The sequence below is a fragment of the Helicoverpa zea genome, chromosome 3, assembly GCF_022581195.2.
Source record: "Helicoverpa zea isolate HzStark_Cry1AcR chromosome 3, ilHelZeax1.1, whole genome shotgun sequence".
NCBI lineage: Eukaryota > Metazoa > Arthropoda > Insecta > Lepidoptera > Noctuidae > Helicoverpa > Helicoverpa zea.
Genome location: NC_061454.1, coordinates 8,352,514 through 8,376,834, shown reverse-complemented (window position 1 = coordinate 8,376,834; position 24,321 = coordinate 8,352,514). Strand labels below are relative to the sequence as shown.

The 24,321-nt window shown below is 37.0% G+C and overlaps 1 protein-coding gene across 5 annotated transcripts in view; it reads right to left on the bottom strand.

Annotated features, from left to right (window-relative positions):
- Positions 1–24,321, bottom strand: part of LOC124645630 (neural-cadherin) — a 259,856-nt gene that overhangs the window by 213,308 nt on the left and 22,227 nt on the right. For 4 of the 5 annotated variants that reach the window (XR_006986257.1, XM_047185444.1, XM_047185443.1 and 1 more), the window contains exon 3: positions 220–231. The exons of the other annotated variant lie outside the window; for it this stretch is intronic. Coding sequence is in view for 3 of the 4 variants with exons in the window: in XM_047185444.1 (XP_047041400.1) it covers positions 220–231 (12 nt within the window). In the remaining variant the exon portion in view is untranslated. The remainder of the gene's footprint in view (positions 1–219; positions 232–24,321) is intronic. 5 annotated transcript variants of the gene reach the window in all.

Genomic DNA, 24,321 nt, shown 5'->3' with positions numbered 1-24,321 from the left:
GTTTGGAACGAGATTCACTTTGATTTTATAACAGTGTGGACTGCGGTATCTAGTTATGCTTTTATCGTTTGCCAGATATTTAAACAGGATAACAATAGATAAACAGATGCTTCAATATTGAAGAGATTCAATTTATGAACATTTTAGTTATATCTAACTGGAAAATTACCTATATTATATTGTAAACTTAAATAAATAATAATATTTATTAATACTTACATTTGAGCGCAACTGTTAGGTTAGCATGAAAAATAAAAAGAATATCACATTAGCAACCATCACCTTTAAATTAATAGACACATACATAGGTAGTAGGTAGGTAGGTATAAAGTAAAACTACAAAGATTGATTAGATAAAGATCAAGAATTGAAAAAGAATCGCCACTTCACACTTCTTGAATAAAACTTGGATACTCAATCAAACCAACTTTTCAATGACATACGCTACTACTTGATATTACTACCGTCGTAGTAGGTCACTACAGTAGTATTCAGTAATCTATCTATGCTACCACTTTTACGATTTCTATGACAACAACTTGTTAGGTTGTAATATTTAAAGAGATTTATAAAACTGTCGCGATTCACGTAAAAGTACATTACACAATCACACAACGGATTTTAAACTACTACAATTTGGTACCGTTCTCTTGCAATTTGTGTAATAAAACAAAAAGAGTAGAGTAGGGTTGTAAGGGCCGCTTCAGCTTCAGAATACAAACAGCGCATTATTATCAAACATTGGCTCTAATACTGCTGTAGGCATGCGGTATCCTTTTTGTCCGATGGGATTCTCCCAAATCCTCGGTATAAATCCGCAGTTTGCTGTAATCCCATTCGCCGGCTTCACTCGGGTATAGTTTCACACACAACTAAACATAACCAGTGTATTGACCCTAAGCGCCTTATTAAAATGGTATTTTCTTAATCTTTGCATTGTATTTTTTTACACTCGAGTGCAAATAAAGCAGGGACAGTCATGATATCGCTGAGATGCGTGTAATTTTTATCAAGTACGCATTTGCAAAACACTTTTGGAATTACAAATTTCTAAGTGTTTATACTAAGTTAATACGCAGTTCCTTTTTTACATTATTATCTTAATAGGCAGGTAATACCATAATTTATACATATTAAATTCACTACCCTCCACCTACACGGTGACCTTTTATATTTTGAGTAGGTGTCTATATTTTTGGTGTAGGTAAGTACACAGAATTAGGGAAACGAAGTAGATATCGAACTCCTAACAATAATGAAATTTATATCAACTTTGTCATATGTTTTATTTGATAAATTCCTCGGGACTTATTTTATTACGTATAATGTTTCACGGGAAAATTTCGTCTTTATGTAATTGTGACCTTTGAGAAATGTCTAATTTGATGTTCAATATTTTTATGGTCTGGGTACACGTTACATATCATAGGCAGTCGCAGTACCTACCGACAACTTAGATATCGTTTTAGTATGATATTTTCGCATACTTTCTTATTTATAACTATCCCCATTCACATTGGTAATTCTAATGCAATTTATTGACACGAAAGCAAGCAAATGCACAAAGTATTACAAAACAAACATTGAATTTGCTATGACGTTTGCGACTGACCCAAAATCAATGCACTCAAGGGCAATCATTGTACCAAACGACATCCTAGTGCACAACAAACAAATAACAATCACCTAACGCCTATTATGTTAACCAAAACGAACTATTATACCATTCCATATAACAAGGCGGTAAAGGAAACAAAACAGAATCACATAATTTAAGTAACTCTTGACAACAGGAGGGAATAACCAAGTAAGGACGTTTGTAGAGCTCCCCACAAACACTGGAGCAATGCCAAATATCTGAAGCATATGTACCTAGTATACAAAAGTATTGATATATAGCTTGGTGGTATTTGTTTTGAATGTGTGCCACCTCAAATCTATTCGCTTTTTATTTACTCTCCAAACGCGCGCCTCCGAGCAGACGAGCCAATACTGTGTTTGACTTGTTTGACCGCCACTACATTTACCTTCGCCGAATAAACAAGGCTATTGTCACAAGAATACACGCTTAACATAACTTAATGGTATTTCCTTCCTTACCAGAAATTACCATCTTAAGTAATCGAAGACGTTCTTAACGGCAAGTGTCTGAAACTTCGGATCAACCTCCGTTGACCCTACCCTAGGGGTTGAACTGAAGTCTTGGCGTCTTGCCAATCGCTGATAATAACAGCCCATGCCAAGATAAAAACCGCTTTTCATAAGACAGTTTCGTCAATCTAAAAGTAATACGATTCGACCAGGAAACCGTAACAATTCAGAATTTTACAACGTCCACACTGTCAATTTAGCTTTCAATTGCGTTCACTCGTGGTAGTCACGACTGAAATAATATCGAACATTCAATTTTCATTCCTTGATTGTTGAGAGAACAGAGGCATAAATGACAGTCGTCGGAAACCGTGAAATATAGCAGGTTTTAACACGGTGTGCAGGTGTGGGGCGGGGGTAGGCGAGCAGGTGGTGGGGGTGGCGCCCCAGCCTCGGCGCCGCCAGCCACGCACCGCGCATGCGTACACTACGCCGGCGTGTTTTCCTCGTGACCATGCACAACTCGGCTACAACTCAACTCTCAGTCTACACTACTTTGCAACGGCGAACTTCTTTCATAACAATACCCCGCAACTGCTACTACACTGTAAATTAAGTATCGGAGAATGAAGTCAAACCAATGTAAGCTACCATAGCAACCAAACCTACATATACTCTTTTGAAACATTATGGTACTGCTATCGACATATTATCCAATTTGAATGGAAGGTTCATGCCTAAAGTGCGGATCGATTTAATATACTAAGTACACTTTTATCAAAGCTGTCGAATCAGTGAGCAGTCTACAAACATAGAGTAGGAATGCGCATGCAAAGTGGGTATTACTTGTAAAGCGCTCAATACGAGCGCAACTGCACGAACCAGACAATGAACCGCTGAAACTTTAATAAGCTGAACGAGGTGTGAGTGCCTGTAGTAATGACAACCTTGATCTACGTTCATTATTATTTCATTGTCTACCGGATGACTCTATTTTAGCGCTCATTCTAAAACTAGAATTTTAACGCCATCGTCGCAACGGGAATTTGATATGCAAAATGGATTTCGATCAATGTTTTTTCTATTTGAAAACAATCACGCGTGTTTTTGCGACCCCAAAATATGTTTCAGCGAAGCTTAATCCTGGATTTATATATTGGGATTTTGGGATTTAATATTGTAATGTGGGTTTTAATTGAAATACTGTTAGCTAGGTCGTACAAATTGTTTCTATGCTCGGTATTATTGATGACATGTTGATGTAGCTACTCGAGCACTAGACAAATTCAAGCCACTTAAAGCGAGCCTCAGTTTAAAGCTTCGATAGTAAATCGAGACAATGCTTGAGCCAATTGAGAGTACGATACTCACAAGTCAATTGAGATAAACAAGCCACACGTATTAGATAGTTGAAGCAACCCATATTTATTGACTGCACGAGTCAATAAATATGGGTTGCTTCAACTATCTAATACGTGTGGCTTCACAAAGTCCTCCTCAGAAAAATCCAAACAATACTTTTTAAATTAAGGAAAACTAGTAGCGTTTAACCCACAAAGAAAAGTCATTAAATAGACCATAGAAACATAATATAAAACGGTAGAAAGCAAAACAAACTTAGTCATTACTCAAAACCTCCGTAAAATGAAGACACATTTTAAAATATGCGAGAAAATAACATTTTCCGTGTAGACGATGAAAACGCAAAGCCTTAACCAGTTTTTGTGAGAAACTGTCGAAGCACAAAGCAGAAAAGAGCCGTGCGCTCGTCAAATTGTTATGACTGTAAACCTTAAATCTTTTAATGAAAATTAAGATTAAAAAGAACGACTTGAACGGAGAAAATCAAGCTCATAATCTTTCTCTCACAGCCGAAGTTCATTGAATTCTAAAACATTTCTTAAGACCACGATTAGCATTGTAAATGTTACGATTAACGGTTGAAGAGTAAATAAATTCGTAGTTTGCGATTTGATGGGATAACCTCGGCAATTATGTAAGATCATTCATTCATTAGGGTTTTGGGGATTAAACTTACGAAACAACTTATACAAGAATGAATTCAGCTTTTGCTTTGCAGTGTTTTGTGTTACGTATCGTAAGATTAAACTCAAGTTCTGGTAGCAGAGCAGTGAGCCTGTCACACGTTAACTGCACTTAAATATAATCAACAATCGTTGGAAATTTGAATTTAAGTGTGGAATTCCCCTATTGTTATGACATAAAAATGGAGGATTTTTGATAGTGATAAGAAGGATATTAACATAATTTGAGGACATAATGACTTAATGGACAGTCGGACATCCATTGTTTAATACTTCACATTGAGTTAAATTAACTAACTTTTATACAAATTACCCAACTCAACAAAACATAATATTACAGAAATTCTGGGCTTTAAAAGCACATTATTCAATATTCCTGAAATTCTGTTGAACATTTTCAGAAACTAGCTTGAACGTTGCATGCCATTATACTTTGTCATGTATTTTTAATTTTATGCAATTCACACGGAAGTATGAAATACTGAATACTTGAATATTTTTACGTAGTTTGTATTAAAAACATATAACGTGTTACATCCATATTTCAAGTCGGAAATGCAATGCATTTCAAATCAGATTGATAAAAAACCTGTCGAAGTGGAAATGGCGATTTCTCTACCTGATATAGTTCCCATTACCAATTGGAGACACAAATGCGATGTTTACCTGAAAGGAGAACATTTAAATCGTTAGTAATCAGAGTAATATTTCGTTAGATATTTTCCTGTTTTCAGAAAGACTGTATAACCATTTCTGTACATTTGCGTAATAAGTCGCTACGTTAGCATAATTTAAATCAGCGTCTTCGTGTCAACTTGGCTGGGTCGCTACCTGCGTAATTTTCCGAGACTGAGGAAGAAATTAAAGGAATAATTTGAATATAATTAACATAAGTATTCATGTACAACTTGCTGATAAACAAAATTTAAATGATTTATTTTCTATAAACTAGTGTAATAAATCAAAACTTTAAGTGTACGGGTAAATGAATAGGTAAACTTTATACGGTCAGGTGGTCATTAAACATTTTAATAGATCGTTAGTATTATCTCACAGTAGTGCAATATTCAAAGGCTTGAAGTTAACGTTGTAGTGTTTTTAATATATCTACATACATACAAAGATGCTTAGTAGAATCTAGTTCCTAAACTTTATTTGTTAACGTAGTCGCTGGATCCCTTTTTTGAATTTGTATTTATTTATTTTGTACTGTACATATTTGACATTAATATCAGTATTATAAACTGCTTATTCGTTTTGTAGATACAGTCTAAAATTATAATATGAAACATCACCATACACTTACGGGCATTTCCACACTTTGAAAGCGCTGAAATTATTAATAGAATGTCCGGCCATCACGCATAGTTGTGCCACATGGTATAATTGCTCTACACATCTCATTTAACTAATATAGAGGTGACATGGTTTTGTTTCACGAGAATGTTATGTGCCTCAGTCAATTTGTTCTCCCTAAAGTACATTATCAATAGCGACCCAAAAATGGCGGCCGCTGTTTAAAACATTTTAAAATTTCATCAACCTATCTATCATAGCCACACACTGAAAATTTCATATGTCAAAGAGACAAGACAGCATATTGCATTCAACGTCCTTCCTGAGTGATGAATATTCAAGGATATTCGCCTTTTATTGTGTGTGCTAGCAGCCGGTCCTCATAACCGGCTCTCTGTTGTAATATCCTGGTAAAAGGGAACCCTTACACTATTACTTTCCGGACTTATAAAATGCTAGGTGTGAAAGGTAGGAACATTATCTATAAAGATGACAAACGGATATGTCAAGGTATGCCAACCATATCTAGGCAGATGTGTAGATATTTATACGTGATGCCACGAAACTGCAATTGTGCTAATAGGTTAAAAATTATGGTGTATGTCGCAACCGCTGTTAAATTGCACATTGCACGGTCACTGAACTAAAACATTGTACGCCAGAGTGGTCGTTCTATCCACAATTATGAATGTAGCACATGCCATACTGGAGCTATAGAACGGAATCGTCGCTAAAATTGGCACCGTCGACAGCGCCACTAATTAATGTTTAGCTTATTGCAAATGTGTGAGTGATCACAAAGACCCCTCTCGTAATTATCTAGAAGACAGATAAACACACCTGCAGGTTACACGATCCTAGTTTCAAACAAGTTTCAAAGAGTTTGAGGATTGAAAGTTTACATGGAAAACTAACTTCTACTCTCTATTAAAACCAGATCTATTCACAATCGCATTTGTATTCAAACATAAACAAATTGGGGCAAATAATATTTGTACAACTTTCCTATCGAGTTACGAATAAAAATCATAATTTGTAGTCATTATTGAAAATGCCTATAAGTTAAGCATTGCGTGTGCTGGACAATTTGTTGGGTCATTTGAGGGCGCCAGTATACGGGCTAACTATAAGGGCAATTAAAACTGCTTTGTAGGGCTTCATTAGCAGCGTTACGAGTGCGACTACTTCAAAAATACGATTATTTATTTTCGTGTTACAGTTTGTCGAAATTCGTGCGCTTACTTTCTTTAATTAATATCGGTTTGTGCTAAAAGTCCTCTAATTAATATTGTTAATAATATTCTTTGAGTGCTTTGCGCCGATGTTAATTCTAGAAAGTACTTTAGCGAATCTATCAATTTCGTGTTCAATTATGAATCTGAGCATTTACAAATCACTCAGAGCATTCTAAGTGGATAATGTTCATTCTTGGATTAGTTAGGATTTATTAGAATCTTGTTTGACCTTGATCTTGTAACAGCTATGTTTAATGTCAGCATTTTAGTCACAAAGGACCCTCTTAATACATATTTATTTTCGTATACAGTGTCACGATAACGAGTCATTTTATGTTCACTGCTTCATTATAATTATAACACATTGCAAATAATGACTACAACTAGATATCTAAGTTCAGCAATGTCACCGATTTATTTAAGTCAATCTTTAAATACAGACTTTTGCAGCCAAACGTAGGAAACAAATAGTTAGCTGGTGACAGTGGCGGCCCTAGGGGTGTGCGAACTGTGCCATCGCACAGGGCCTCGCGCTTGGGGGGGCCTCGCGCTACAACCCACACTAATATAAAAAAAAAATATTATAAGAAAATATAAATCTGGTCCAAGAAAAAAAATGTGCATTTTTTCTTTACTTCTAATTCATTCTGCGTTTACTTTTTGAGTCCTCAATTTAACAAAAAGTTGGCACCAAAGTAACAAAAACCAATGGCTCTCGATCCAGTCACGAATTCTTTTTATTTGTGCTTAATTCCGAGTTTAATTTGAGAGTCCTTAAACAAACAATTTAAAAAATTCGCGCTCGCTACGCTCGCGACTGTTCACTTCGCAGTACCTTTCCTTCTAACTTGATTAGAGTAGTTTTATGTCCCAAAACTACGATTTTCGCGCTCGCTACGCTCGCGACTTCACCTTCCACTGTTGTTTCTTATACAAGTTTAGGTGTTTCAGTGACCCAAACCTCAAAATTTTCGCGCTCGCTACGCTCGCGGCTTCACCTTCCACTGCTGTTTGTTGTACAAGTTTAGGTGTTTCAGTGACCCAAACCTCAAAATTTTCGCGCTCGCTACGCTCGCGACTTCACCTTGCACTGTTGTTTGTTATACAAGTTTAGGTGCTTTAGTGACCCAAAGTTCAAAATTTTACTTGATTTATTTTTTCATCGATCCTTTTTTAACTGAACCTAGACGGTAGCGCCGCTTTTAAGTCCTTTTATTAACAAGAAAACAACTCCTAGTTTCCGTATGAACCTTCTTATTTACGACGTTCGAACTACTCAAGTCACAATCTTTCAATACATAGGGGGCGCTTTTGTCATGATTGCACCCGAACGCTACATGAGCTAGAGACGGCCCTGAATCAGTTATACGAAGAGCTGAATATTATCTCGGTGCTGAAATATATATTAGAAAATAATTTAACTGAAATTTATCCCACTACCGAAATAGTCTTGAGAATTCGAATAATAAAATATTCATATCGAAAAAGCAGTTTTTCGAGGCTTAAAATTATTAAAACATGTTTAAGGAATTCGATGACACAAGATCGCCTTTCAGCCCTTGCTATTCTTTCGATCGAAAATGACGTTGCACATACATTCCATTATTCTGCTTTAATTAAAGATTTTAGTCTTAAGAGAAGTCGCAAGCATCAGATCATTTTAATATTTGTTAATTTTGTGATTCTTTAAATATAAACTGTAGTAAAATTAAATTTTATTAATTTGTTTAACTTGAGCATTTCTCCTCAAACATGACGTTTAGCTAAATCAAAACACCAGCTTACTTTCGCAACACATACTTTTCACGTAGGACAAAGGGCCTCGCATAGACCTGCCGCACGTAGCCTCGCAATGGCTAGGGCCGCCGCTGGCTGGTGAAAATAAATAAAACCATCTTAAGTACATATTTGAGGATAACCTGGATCCTCACGAACCTGTGTAGTGACACATTTACGAATCATCACATAAGGGTCTTCTAACTACGTGTTCCTGCTGAACGTAACATAAAATTTCACTAGCAGTTTGTATGGGTAGCTGTATCCTACAAGATTCTCACTAAAATAAGCAACCAATTGGCCCAGAATTGAAAGCTTTCAGTTCAAAGATAAAACGAAAATGGGCGGCACCGTTTCATTTCGTGCTATGTTCCTACTCCGGTAAAACCCGCATCGCATCAGAGCAATAAAGCTTAGCTCACTGTGCTCACCAGCCATTACCTCAACTTTAATGTACGAATCCTTTATTTGCCTTGTTTAACACCCTAGTAAGGTCGACGAACGTGACCTGGTATTTTGAAGTCGTTTTCAGTAAAAAAATATTTAATATAAGGCTAATTTCATAAAACCAGCTGTATAAATCTTCACGGAATCTTCCTTCAAACCTTCGCTGGAATTAAAGGCTTATTGAGAATAAACGAGAAAATGGCCGAGATTGTTGCCAAAGGCTACGAGCGAGTAGAAAGGTCCGCACCACCCAATTTCGCTAAAATGAACCGGAGACTGAGTCCGTACACTCCCCCAAAGGAAAGACCGAGCATCGAAATCTTATTTATTCGCTAAACGCCACAAATTGACAAGTCGATCCAAACCAAAGTCGGATTCTAAATACAATCATATCTCGTAATCACGAGGGAGCTGCATCGCTTTGGTCATAGCGAAACTTTAATGCGCTGGCATAACTTTGTTTCTATAATCCTAAATGTAACTAAAATTGAACCAACCTGACTCACTTTTAGTGGGGCGAACGAACTTTACAGCTTATACAGGCAACAAAAAGTAATGTTTTCCACTACAGCGTAACATTGTGTGAGCGCCAAGGGTATCGTGAATGCAGATCTTATTATATTGATTTACAAGAGATGTCGTCGGCGGATAGGTAATATCATAGCGCAGAAAGCTTTGCAATAACGGCCACAGCCGGAGAAAACTTGCTTTTAGAGAAGAAATCGCGCCGAGTTCATTTCTCTTAATACCTCTGTTATGTAAGCACTAAGATGAAGAAAACACTACATCATCGTCGCCGTATCTTGCAGGTATTGTGACAGGAGGGTTTTCAAATAAGCAAGTGGGATAATGGGAAAATTTTGGTATGAATGAGTTACGAGTGTAGCTGATGCTATTATATAGAAGTGCACAAAACACCGATTCCGGACAATGGGCAGGCTCACGCACGTCACATCAAACAAAAAGGTTCGCGTAGAAAATACAGTGTAAACTCTATATAACGACACCGAAGGGACTGTGCATTTTATGGCGTTATATAGAGTTGTCGTTAAATGGAGAGAAGAAAAAAAAACAATTAGAAAAAAAAGTTTATTTCAGACTAGTGTTAGTGGTTATGTACATAAAAAATAAAGTTATTTGAATGCTATTGAGTATAGTCTGTTATTTTTGTTTGGCGTCTTTTGCTGCACCAGTAATTTTGTTGTATTTTTTTACTTATTTTATTTATATCCTGTGATATTGAGACATCTTGGTGATAAAGGAAATAATTTTCCAATAATTTAGCTGCTTTCAGAGCTTCTTTAATGCTTGGAGGAGGCTCAGGTTCGTCTATCTCATCTTCTTCATCTCCTTGCTCTTGATCCTCAGTTTTTCTTACAGAATCTAAAATTTCTTTGTCTGTAAGTGAAGCCGTTGTAAGCAGGCAATCGTCCACTTCCACGTAGGTTTGAAGATTCACCGTATTTTCTTCCATGTTAAACTGTTGAATCCACTCAGTTAATGGAAGTTCGTCGTCACTATCAAACTCAAGTTCTGTTTCCACCTCATCACTCGTAAAATTGATACAAAGTCCAGCATGTCGGAAAGAGTGCTGTATAGTTGTGGGTGTCACTTCTTCCCAGGCTTTAGACAAAAAATTTACTGCGTGCAACATATTAACAGAAGTTTTCCCCTCAGATTCGACTAGCTCCATCAATAATTTCCTTCTGTAGTGACCCTTGAGGCTTTTAATCACACTCTGGTCCATTGGCTGTAAGACACTAGTCGTATTTGGAGGAAGAAATGCCAACTCTATGTTTTGAAGATTCGATATAAACGGGTGGGCAGGGCAGTTGTCAACAAGAAGTAAAATTTTTCGTCCCTTTAAATCTGTATCCCACTTTCGCACTTCTTCTTCAAAAAGTGTACTGGTCATCCAAGCTGATTTATTAGCTTTGTACGTCACTGGCAAATTTTTAATGTTCTTAAAACAGCGCGGATTTTTTGATTTGCCTATTACCATTAGCTTTCTTTTTTCTGTGCCATCCATATTAGCAGCCACAAGCACCGTAATACGTTCCTTGGAAAGCTTTCCTCCCACACACTTTTCCCCTTTAAATTTCAGAGTTTTATCTGGAGTCAACTTATAGAAAATTCCTGCTTCATCAGAATTGAAAATGTCACTTGGCGCGTATTTTTGTGTGAATTTTGACCACACTCTATTAATCCAATCGTGAGTCACATTCGTATCAACACTTCGTGCTTCCCCACTTATTTTACCGTAGTTGATATGATGACGTTGCTGAATTTTCCGAGCCATCCTTCTGATGCTTTGAAAGAAGTTAAACCAAGTTCTTCAGCAAAATTCTCCGCCTTAGCTTTCATGAGCGGCCCCGAAATAGGCATATTATTCTGGCGCTGTCGGTGAAACCATGACAGTATACGAGTAGCTTCATCTAAGTCTTCGTATTTAGGTCTCTTTAATTTTTTGGAAGATTTCCCCTCGCCCTCAGCTTGGAGAATTTTGTCTTTGTTTTTCCATATTGTGGACACGGTAGAGCGACTAAATCCAAAGCGTTTGCCAACATCACTTATCTTCTCTCCAGTTTCCATTGCACGTATCAATAAAACTTTTTCGTCAATACACAGTGATTTTCTTTTACTAGCCATGTTTACAGTTTGAAAATTTGTGAGCAACTGAGAATACAGACATATGATAACGTATAGATATTCCACGACTCTAGTCATGGCCAAAAACAGTCGGGGTCCGGACACGTGCAAGCAATCCCAATTTATAAACAAAAGAACGAATTTCTTAGAAAGTTCGGTATACATGATGTCGAGTTTATTGCAGGCTAGGATAACAAAGCAACAAAAGAACGTTAACCACGTGCGCAGTTTTTAGCAACTTAAAAGGTACTTTTTATTACTTAATTGTTGTCGTTATTGAGAGTGGGTGTGATGCTATGTGGAGTGTATGAATGTATGGTAGACAAGCTAAACCAACCAAAGGCAATTGATTTCGACGCTTTAGAGAGTTTGTCGTTAAATCGAGTGTCGTTATATAGAGTTTACACTGTATTTACAGAAGAGTTACACATTGTGTGTGCTGAAGTAACAAAGAGCACATTAGTTCGAGATGAGCTATCGTAAAAAAAACATATTCGTACCTACTTACGCGTCACCCATCGCGTGTTGTAACTGGAGCAATGACTAGGAAATTCAAGAATTAATAAATCGACAAGGGCTATAACAGAAGCTAATAAACTGTTTATACTGAGTCACGTTAAGTGGTCTAGTGTTAACAAAGCAAGTTAAAGACTAAGTTATCTTCTTGACTATAAAACCTATTATTACAGTGTTCCAACACGAAGGCTTACCTAAGGGATCTTTTATCCTCTTAACCGAGCTGAAAGTTTCCTCATCCGACTTAGGTTTTACGTGGAATAACTAGGTTAAATGTATCCTAAAATACTCTTAAATATAAGTAACGCTATCATCAAGTAGGTTTAACATAATAAGGGTAAAATTACCTCAGTATGCGGCAGAGCAAACTAGCGCTTACCATTTGCCACCACTTAGTGTTGACAAACTTTGTGGCGATGAGTACACACGATAGGGCTTCATGCATACCATTACATCGATATCGATATGTCCTCAAGAGACCATAGAAGAGAAACATTCACAGATCTACTTAGATACGGTATCGATGTAATTCAATATTTCAGTAACAATTGTATCTGACTAAGAATGTATCGAGTGCAATATCGGCAGTGCAGTGAGAATTGACACTTAGAGTGTGTAATGTACTGTACAGGCTGCAGATATTTCTATTGGCAGATGGTTAACGTAGAAGTGTGCTACGTAACACCTAAATCTGTAAGCTGCCTGGTTTCTGAGCAACTGATCGTATTCACTTTCCTTATCACAGCTTTTTGTGTCAATTTCGATTTAAGAAGCTTCTGGTATAGAAAAACTGTCACCCGTCAGGTCAGTTCGGAAGGTACATAGCGATGCGGCTGCCGTGACAGCACGTGCCGACAGCGCGCGACTAATGATACACACCGGTCTACTACCAGCCGTTTATTATCCCCTAGTACTATATGCATGTAATAACGCTCTTCTGGGAACTTTCTGCGCTACTTCTAACTTAATAGCGTTAAATTATTGCGCTATGAATACCGCCAAGGTGCACTGGATATTTTGTTGACATTTCTGTTGTGATTAATTAAATTCTGTCGCCTGTTTATAGTTTATACGGTTGAAGAGATATAAATAGATGGTAGCAGTACTATATTTAACTGACAAGTCATTTCCATTAATTATATCATATTTATGAAAAAGAATCATCATATTAAAAAAACAGACGATCAGAAACACGAAAATTCGAAACCCATTCAGTATTGGTAAATAGCTAGGATAGCTGAACGTGAATTATTTCGAGCTGCGGGAAATTGGTTCACTCGCGAAAACTCGTGCCGAACACGATGGGACACTTTCATTACTGCGATGTCCGGGGCCACCGGTTCAATGTCCGGTCCACTCTATTTTTAACACACCCTACCCTAGCTGGACGGTACACTACACTGCACATGTGTACGAACAATGCGTTCATTCCGGCAATAAACTCTGACCTTTAGCGAGAAGAAAATCTCGTTAGATGTCCAATGAAACGTTTACGAGAAAAAAACAAGTTTCACGAACCCCTCCACGAGCTAAACTAATTAGCATTTGCAGTCACGTATCGGAGTAACTCTGTTAATGAAGCCATTCAAGTCATTAGCAAGAAGCTCGCTATACACCCCTGTACTTGCACTGCCCACTTTAACTAAAGTTACTCATGAAAAATTTACCTAATGCTTCTTTTAAAGTTTTCTATTCTCTTCCACATAAAAGTTACTTGGCCTTGCAGCGGAAAAGCGTTGCAGCATACTCAGTATACATAAAATTTCATTTAAGTGATGCGTAGTACGTATAATGAGGAAAACAAATTTTCCATCAAGGTACAGGTAATGTAGAATGGAGACGGTGTATTTCCTCTCCTCACATTCAAAATAACAATTTTTTTTTCCAGCTAATGCCAAACACCTGTACTTTTCAAACGGGATAAACTAACAAACTCATTGTTACATACGCCTTAACAATCCCTTAATCCTGATACATTACAGTACAATTATAAGGTGTAAATTAATTATTTTGCACTGTGTGGCCCCGTGTCATAATAGGCGACCAAGGGATTACGCCAGGAGGTGGGCAGTTGGTAGCGTTTACCTGTGGCATTATAACATCGTACGTTCACCAATCTGCTTACCTAACGAGGCGATTATGATGTTAAGCTTTGTATTTATTAAAGAACAAATAAGGCTACATGTTGTGCTTCAGATGTCTGCTCGAGATTTCACTCGACTTGTACATCTGATACTCAATTATACATTGTACTAAATGTCGTTAAATAGAAGGTCCTTCAGCCAGACATATTGCCCTTTGCCAGACATCTTGTATTAAAATCACATCGTAGTGGTCGTAGTCAGGCGACGTCGCGTGGCTGCAAGGGACATTGCAATGTCACCCAAAAGTTCTACCAGTAAATGGGCTTAATTCATTAGCACAAAATTAAAAAAGACTTTAGACAAGATTATTTCACTATATTCGGCAGACAGGTGTCAGAAAAGAGATGTTTATCACCCAAACTTCGGTTTACAATTTAATTGCAGGTAATGTATTCCAAAATTGAATTTAAGGATAAGGAATGGGAAGAAATTATGCGACCGTAAATAATAGTGTAATATAAGCAATTTGTCTAGTAAGGGAAGCGAATGCAAAAGTTCGCCCCAACTCGCGCCTCGCTGAAATCAATAATTTCGTCTCCGCGCCCTCGGCTCGCTCCCGCCGAGCACACTTCAGTTTTTCTTCGAAATCTAATTTGTAAATAAACGATTTTATAATAAAAGATGAATGTTATATCCAGTATTAAATGGGGGATAGTATATATTGATTCATGATTTCAGATCACCAAATAATTCTAAATTCTTAAAAATCACGTGAAATTATTTGAAGTTATATCTTTTATCTTGTTTTATAGATCATAATACGTATTATGCAATGCCTTCAGAGAATAGCTGAGTAGTTTTTGCTACATTTTGATACGCGACAAATGTATCAAAAAACCATTACCGTTATTTATTTACGCTGAGATCAACATCTTATTGCCGTGTCCGAGCACGGCGACGTTTCGAGTACTTAAAGAAAAAGAAACAGCTTGATTGAGATATCTCCATTCCAATGTGATAAATTTATCTTCAGTAAAGTACATAAAATATGTAAGTATAGTATATAATTAATTTTTAACCCGTTTTAGATTTTAGAAAAAACACGCGATGAATTTTGCAGGCGCGTGATGTTTCTTTCCTTTGCGCGATTTCTGTTTTGCATTGCACATGCGATACCTTATGCTATAATAAGAATATTATTCAGCACGAAGCTAACAATAGTGAACGCAATTTAAAAAGAGCCTATTTAAACCCTACTTGGGGTAATTGTATTTAATATTGTGGACGCCATAAGTCAAGCTTACTGCTAGGTAGGCGGAGGGGATTTAATGCATGTTCTAAAGGCTGAAAGATGTTTTAGAACAGTAAACAGTCAACCCTATCTATAACTGTTTGCTAACACTGTCACGACGTTGTGGACCCAGCCAACATAGCGCAAACAATTATACTCAGCACAGGTATAATTAACAATGCATAATTATCAAAGTTTAATTATAAGTTAACGTAAACTTTAGGCAAGTTTCGCAGTCGAATTAAATATCAAAGAAAATAAGAAACCACAGCAAGCAATTAAACAAACTTTTCAGTGCCTTTTAAAGCTGTGTTCGGGAAAATTTTCCGAGCAGCCGGTTTCATATATTTGGGCAGAAGGTGGCACTAATTTACCAGCTGTGTCGTAAATCGCTGACCGTCTGTGTGCCGACACACGTACCATTTAGCGTTCGGAACACGCCCGCAAACAAAACACACGACCAAGGAGGAACTTAGTAAACTCATCAGATGGTCCCCTGAGCACGCGCGCTAGCTTTACTTGTGAGAAAACTTTCTTATATTGCACCAACTTGCTGTACCTATCATAGCCAGAGTTTCCAGCTTGCTACCATGTATTTCTACAAGAAACCGCTTTTTGCCCGCCTCAAAGCCGCTAATGCTTTGATAATTAATTAGCACTTTGAAACATAATCAAAGGATTTATGTTACTTTTACTCAGTGAAGCCAGTCAGTAATCAAAATTATATGGCAATCTATACCAAGCAATATTCATTTGAAAAAAAGAAATGTATAACAGACGTTCTAAATAAATGTGAACCTTGCACGATTGTCACACATCGTGGTACTTATGTCGAGCTCCCGTCCCTCACAGTCGAGACGTCTCAAAAGGGTGTTTTAAAAGAATGCGTGCACTGCCGTCGAGGGATACCGTCCCAACCTCTCTTACACTACAAAATCATTCCCCATTTTCATACACCGTACCCTTTCAGGTAACAACTCGCACCACTTCAAAATATTAACATGAATACATAACCACCGAAGAAATAGATGGAAGCTACATTTTCAGTCTTTAGAACATCGTGGCCTTAATATTGCAAGACGTTATCAACATAATTTGCTTAATAACAACGAAAAATGAGGACAACAAAATAAAGGTGCATTTTCACCCACTTCGCTGGTGAGATGGAGGCAATTTACTCGAAAAGGATTTTACATGGACTCAAAGCACGGCCGAGGACAAAGCGGGTAATAAACCTTGTTTCAACGGAACGAAAATGTAAACAAAGGTTTACTTATGTAAGTGTTTGTAACAGCACGCGTGCCAAGCGAGTGAAGTTAAAAATGAACCAGACATAAGTCGACAAGACTGGAGTAATCCTCAGCTATTCGAATCACTTAAATAATTCCTGGAGATTATAAAGAATGAATAAAGTACTCAACTTAATACTTCATATTACAATGTAAATCTAAAATGTAAGAAAAGCGGTAAAACCGTGGAACGGTAAAAATAATACAGTATTTTCACTTTAACGTCTATAACAGAATAAAGGAAGATGTGTACTAATATTTTGTTTTCACGAGCACTTAAATTGGGAGGTGCTTTTCTCACAAACAAATATGAAATTTTAAGGACGCACCTAGATTTGCATGAGTATTGTATGAGATACAAATTGCAGCTAGATTCGCTCAGGGACTCAGCCACAAAGTATCGCATTAAGTTTACTGTAACTCTTATCACAGCTACCAAACTTTATTGCGAAAACCCAGTTTCGAAGTATTATAGTTGAACTTTTACTATGCGGTCATTTTGTTTGTTTATGTGCTTACATTTTCTGCAAAATGAAACCAATTATGCAACAAAAGAATAACATGTTTTCGTTTTATGGCAGTGTTTTCTTTTTAGTAAGATTGTATGGAAAAATACAAGACAATAGATATGATACAATAGTTTAAGTTGTAACTTAATAGTTAAAATTATTATTTATTTAATTGCGCATTTTCGGAGTGCAACTTTATGTTCCCGCCTATTCTCAAAAACAATCGCTTTCGGTAATTCTAACATATGCAGCATGGTTTTCTTATGTGTTCAAATTCATTTTCGAATCCAAAAGCCTCATAAACAACAATAAGTATGACGCGAAAATACCATCACACCCTCACTAATTAAACTTGATAAATAGTTTGGCGAATGATCACCGAGATAACTTAATAAACTAAATTATCAATATTATAACAACGCCTATCAAAACCTGCGTGCGACCACTAAAATGTTCACTCCACGCTGACAGCCGCAAAGTTACATAAATAATTGAACAACATAAATATTATAATAGCAACTACAAAATCACGAAACAAAAAGACTTTTTGGAACCCATAAAAGGGTTTTCTTGAAGTACTCCCGACTAAGTGTATCTACCTACTAGGCTTTCTACAACATAAATATTATCCCTTACCCAGTCTCTTGACGTCAAAAATAAAAATCTATAAAGACTTTAAAAATTATTGTCAAACAATTAGCGTTATGCTAACTAATTAGAAGGCTATCACTGAAATTAAAAATATGTATATTTACAGCGTTTTCTATTTACCTAACTGTCTTAAAAGAAAACTTTGGGTTTTTTTGTAATTCATCTTAGCTGACACATCGAAACAACACCTAAAACGAATGCAAGAAGGACTTTTGAACCTGTAAGCCAATTCCGTCATGGAATACAAAATGAGGGTAATTGAATTTTATTTTATAGATGGTTGCATACTTCTTCCCAAAGTACGTCAACTGCAGTTTTGCAGAGCTTCCTTTATCCGACTGCCGGATGAGGGTAATGTTTTTGTTTGGTTTGGTTTTCTATAAAAAGCAAGTACAGTGGGTGTTCTGATTCAGTGCGATATTGTTAAGGTGACAGTACCATTTGGTGACCCTATTCCCCTAACAATACAACCTGCCCCGAGCGCGAGCTTCCGATAACAAACCGAGGGTCGCGACCGCCAATAATAAAATCGTTATTATTGATTTTACTGTCGAGAACAATCAATTTCTAACCAAGCCGCCAGTCACGGTTAAATCGACGGTATCCGCCCGTCTCCCCGATCTATCTATACTAATAAAGACTCCAGCTTGACGATAATCCCCAAAACTCCTGAGCCAACTTTAATTAAAGCTACACTAGCGCTGTTTCCTTATATTCTTTGGCTACGTGTAATTGCATACAGATTAGAGCGTTGTTTGTTGTAAGAGCAAGTACAAACGATAACATAGAATTAAACATCTTACAGAGGCAATTGTCGCTTTTTGTGTGCACAAATATAATTAGATTACAGGAAGAGATGAGATTACGCTATCACTTCTAGTGTAAGTATATCCATGTGTCGCCTCCCCACTGTGGCAGTAACCAAGCAGTGCTACGGGCTACCCCATGCAAGGACTGCAATGCGGAACCAGAACTATATTTCATTTTTAGAACGCGAAACGGTCGCATTAAATCGTTCCTATTGTTAAAATAGTATTTTTATGACAAGCTTAACGAAGCGTGATGTCCTATATAAAGTAAAGTTCAAACAGTTTCAAATGTGGTTCGGTAACAAAACCAGTAAGATTAATAAACATATTATTCTTTCAAAGGGGTTGTGAGGTAAATATTGTTCCCAAAGAGATTAAAAAACCGACGTTTCCATAACAAAAACATATCATAATGTTTCTATTACATGAACACCTCAGCAATAAATATTACATTATTTTTAAGTACGTTATTTATTACACAGCACATTACCAAATACTGAAATAAAAGTAATCCCATTGGTATTATTACGTTAGAGAGTATTATTTCTCTTAGGGATGAGTTTCCGCAAAGGCGCTCAGAAAATAAAAGTCCGCCCTTACCACCACATTGGCATACAAGATACGTTACTTATATCGCGTGCGTTCGACAATATTTCTTGAGGAATGCGTCGATATATCACTGGGCCGCCCCTCGATAACGTGCCTCCTAGTTTCCGCTGAATGAACGAAACAGGGGTTAACATCTCAGAACATTAATCTAGAAAAACTTCCTTTTGGCAAAGGATTCGCGTACATCTTCGAAACGTATCGAGTATTATTTTTATCGTAGTTTAGTCATTATTCACTTTGTACAAAAAAGAGTTTGTACTTGACATTCTCGTTATTCGTGGTCAGCCTCCCACAAAAACTACGTGGTAAGTCGATGACAACTGTGCGAGACCCCCTGTCCCTAAATCACAATTCACACCCCTTTTATGATGCGAATCGCCCCATTTGCCCTTAACTATTAAGTAAAAAAATTCGCGTACGCATTCAAATATTCTCATATTCATTTCGGTTGCTTTAAAATAGATATTAATTCCAACGCAATTTTGGCGAAAGAAATCGAAAAATTCTATCCCTTGTTTCCCCAAAACATTGCAAATTTTTAAGCGACGAAACTTTGGCAATTGCAAAACCAGAATAAAGCAGTCTGAGAATTTATGTATATTCAAACTTATTTCATTAATGTTTCAAAATAACTTTAATCTAAGTTGGGAGAAAAAAGTAGGAAGCTAACAACAACTTTTGGGTACTATATCTGCGAAACCGGTCTAGGTAGTGCGATAAGGTATCTTAAGCTAACCTACCCAAATCAAGTACCGCACCGTTTAAAGGGATAAGGACCATACAAAGGGAACATTCGGTAAATCCTCTGTGCTATATTGACTTTCTCTGTGCAATTTGGCACTATCGAACCCTACTATCCTAACATAAGTTAACTGAATAGTTGGTTCCCACTTTGACACTCTGACCAATGCCATTTGGGGTTTAAACACGCCGTTTGATAAATGGTCAATACATCCAGGGTTTAACTAAACGATTTAAAGACATCAATAATATAGAGTAAGATTTTTTTTTACGCAGGGCATCCCTTCATATAAAATTCACAAATCACAGGTCGTTATATTTAAGGGGCTTGAGTTGCATGGGTAAACATAACAAATTCATCCCTTTCAACGATTAGCTATGAAAACGCTCAACTATGTCTGCTTACAATAGACGAGAAGATATCAAATAGTACGAGGCTTCTAATCTATAAAGGCTAAAAGATAAAGGGGTGAACGAGCGTAACCAATAAGTTAATAGACTCGGTATCGCAAAACTGCAAAATCGATATCATCTCGTCTTGACTCGAATCCAACTGATCTAAGGACACTTCCGTGAAGCTCTGTGGAAGCAGACAGAATCTCAGTATCTACCAATCAAGAAATAAGCCGCTAATCTAATAAAGATGTAAACACAACGCTTCCTCGTCGGTAGATATTTACCCAGCGCCTCTCAATTCGATTCTCTTTGATGTGGAGACCCTAAAAGCGGGTTGTAACGTCTTATTCGATTCGCGTCACGAGCGCGCTACATTCGCGAATACAGATAAAACTTATATTAGACTTACTATCTTTGTACGTTACGTTTTGATGGCTACATTTACGTCCAAGTTATGGTTTGTCTGAAAGGATCCTTTCAATGGCGAATGTGCTTTACAAGGGCGGATCCACCGTTATGGGCACGATGGGCATGCCCACAACCTTATTACCTAGACTTGTGACATCACACTTTTACAGTTTTTTTAAATCGATAGGCTGATGATAAAACTAGGGAACAAAATAATACTTTTTCATCCCACCATCTCGGAAAGAGTAGTTTTACCCTTTGATATCTGAGCGCAAAAGTCGTTTTTATCCTCTAGAGCGGCAAAGTGATTTGAATTTAGAACATCGTGTGCAATACTCCATTTGTGACAATCTTGATAAGACTTTTCAAACAAATACATATTAAATAAATAAAATACTGCTTAAAATAATTATTCAATTAATTAAGTATTTTTTATTATTGTTTTTACACAGATTTTTAACGTCGTTTCATTTTTAAAGTGAGTTTTCAAATACATATGTTAACTTTAATAGGTACGTCTTTTTAATTTGATACTCGTATGTGCGCGCCATTTTGTTTTTTTGCATTTAGTAATTTCCTCGATGAGGTGGGATGAAAAGTTACGTGTTGCACTCGAGTGCAAAGATTTTTCACCTTGTGCTCTTTTGATTCCCTCGCTATCGCTCAGGATTCTAATTATTGAAACACTCGCTACGCTCGTGTTTCAATTTTAGAATCCTTCGTTAGCTCGGTCATCAAAATTGAGCCCGCGGTTAAAAAGCAACTTTGCACTCTTGTATAACAAATAACTATTTTTTGTTGCATTTAATTTTATGACTGTTGTTTACTAATTCGAGATCACCATATTTTTTTTCTAACAGCTTTAGTTTTTGAGGTACTTTTTTTAACTCAAAAAAATTCGCGCTCGCTACGCTCGCAGCTTTTTCACTTTGCGGTGGTTTAAGTCCAATGTCGAAAACGTTACATTAGTTTAAGTCAAAATTGAAAGTAGAAAAGGATAGCACCCCCATAACGCCCTCTTTCAGAACTTTCTGGTTAACAAGAAGCGGTGAAGAACAAAACAAACTTCCCAGCAACACAGCTGTCTATTACAATAAAATTATTATTATTTACAATAGTCACTATTTTACATTTTTTTGTACAAAACAGTACCAAAACTCAAAAAATCTCGCGCTCGCTACGCTCACGGTTTTTTCACTTAGCAGTGGCTTTTTTTTTACTTGTTTCTGTGATTTCGTGTCCCAAGACTCCAAAATTTTGCGCTCGCTACGCTCACAATTTCTTAATTTCACAGTGCTTTTTCTATAATTTCTATAGGTATTTTTGTGGCACAGAACTCAAAAATTTCGCGCTCGCTCCGCTCGCGCAAATTTATACGGTTTTGTACCACGTCTTCGCTTTTGGTTTTATAACTTGGTAACTACGACGAAATCTAAAAAATGTTCCGGCTTGCTACGCTCGCGCAAAAAACAAAACTACTCACAATCTTTCCATACATAGGGGTGCTTTAGTAATGATTGCACCCGGTACATAAGCTAGAGACGGAACTGATAGTGAGCATAATATGAGTTTAGATATATTTAACAAAAAAAAAAAAACGTTTTTTTTTAGCATTATTAGATTGGTTCGTAATTTTATTTTGTCGTTTTTTTTTTGGGGTGCTCAATAGGTAGCAGCCCCGGGTGCCACCCGATGCTATGCCGCCACTGGTAGTTGAGAAGTGCACCAAATGCGTCAAACCCTCCCTATATTGGCTTACTGGCTACAAGAAGTTATTGATTGAAATAGATTTGGATCGAAACTATTTTTTTTATCGGGTCCAACTTCCTCCTTTTCCCTTTCCATTCCTAATGCCAAAGTCCTGGTGCTCAGAAAAAAGGAAATAATTTCATTCAAAAGTTCATAAACGACTTGCATAATTTTTAATGAGCATGTTCATGCTCCGACTTGTACTTTTCTAGTAGCCGCTTCTAGTTCCGATTTTCTAGTAGCTGTGACCACAACCTTTTTTGAGGGCTGGATCCGCGCTTGGTGCTTTACGGACAAAAATGACTACCATAAAATTGAAACTGATCTGATGAAAATCTAAAAATACGCAGAGCTAAATTTTTTGGATTGAGTTGTATAATAGAAAGTTAGTTTAAATATTAAAAGGTGTTAAAATTCAACTGAACAAAAAAACTAATTTATATTCCATAACAACAAAACATTTGAAAGGAGTCCTCAATCCCCACTCCATTCAAGGCCGTTATTAATTAGGGCGTCCATAAATTTCGCATTCAAAAACGTACAAAAGCAATCAACTTAATAAAGTCGTCGAGTAAGATCTTAATGAAAACGGAACGTGATAAAAGATACTGGCGTTGATGTGTCTCAGAGGGCTCGATACTCTATCGATAAACGGGAAGAAATATTGTAGCTAGCCAAGCCACCCTTGAAATCGCTTCCCCGTCGCGTGGACGACTCAGGGGCGGCTCGGGGAGGGGCAGGGGCACAATGCCGCGGCCGTTGACACGAATCTCCCGCGCTATGTTTATGTATCCTATTGGATTTTTTCCCTACGCGTTTACCGTGAACGGCTGCTCACGAATGGACTGTTTTGTTTTGGGATTGAAACACAAACAAACCTATCGAATTGGTTGCAGCGTCCTAATGGTATGGATAGATATTTTTATGCTTTTCCAATAATTTCGAAGCTTTTTTTAAAGGACTGGACAGAGCAGGTACCTACTCTATACAAAAGGAATAAAAATATTTGCGCTTTTTATTTATATTAAAAAATACCATCCAACAATCGACATCCAGTTTATTACAATTTTCTAATATAAAATAGCACGGGTTCTTGCAGTCGGTATGTAAAATTAAAAAAAAAAACTGAGTATTACGGTATTTACCGTATACGTAAAATTAACGCTGAGACTAAATAGCCGTTACTTTAAACTTAAAGAAGGCAAATACTCGTACAAACAAAGATTTGCACGATAAAATTAAATGTTACAGTTACGTAAGCGCAATATTAAGCTGCACTATCCAGATTGTCATCTCAACTATTCACTGGAAATCATTATTATGATAAGTTGCGACTCGAGACGCGTTGAGCGTCAGACGCGGGCGACTCGCGACGTTGCGAACGTCATCACTCCTCAACGCGCCGTCATCAGACGGTTGTTTATTTTTAATCCCGCCATATCAGCGCTTGCAATAAATTCTCCACTCGCTTTTAATACTAAAGACAGTACCAGGAACCAGCGCTATCGTGAATTTTATTATTTATTTACATAATCATGTCAAATGTCATAATCTGCGTGAGCGATATGAATGAACACGTTGTCTGTATCCACCTAACATTTTCAAGGTTAGAAAAAAATATTGCACATTTTGGGCAACTTGTATAAAATCAATTTTATTCGTCTAGGAAAGTCACTAATCAAACAGTAACTGAATCATGGAGTTCATTGGATTCACTATTATTTATTCCA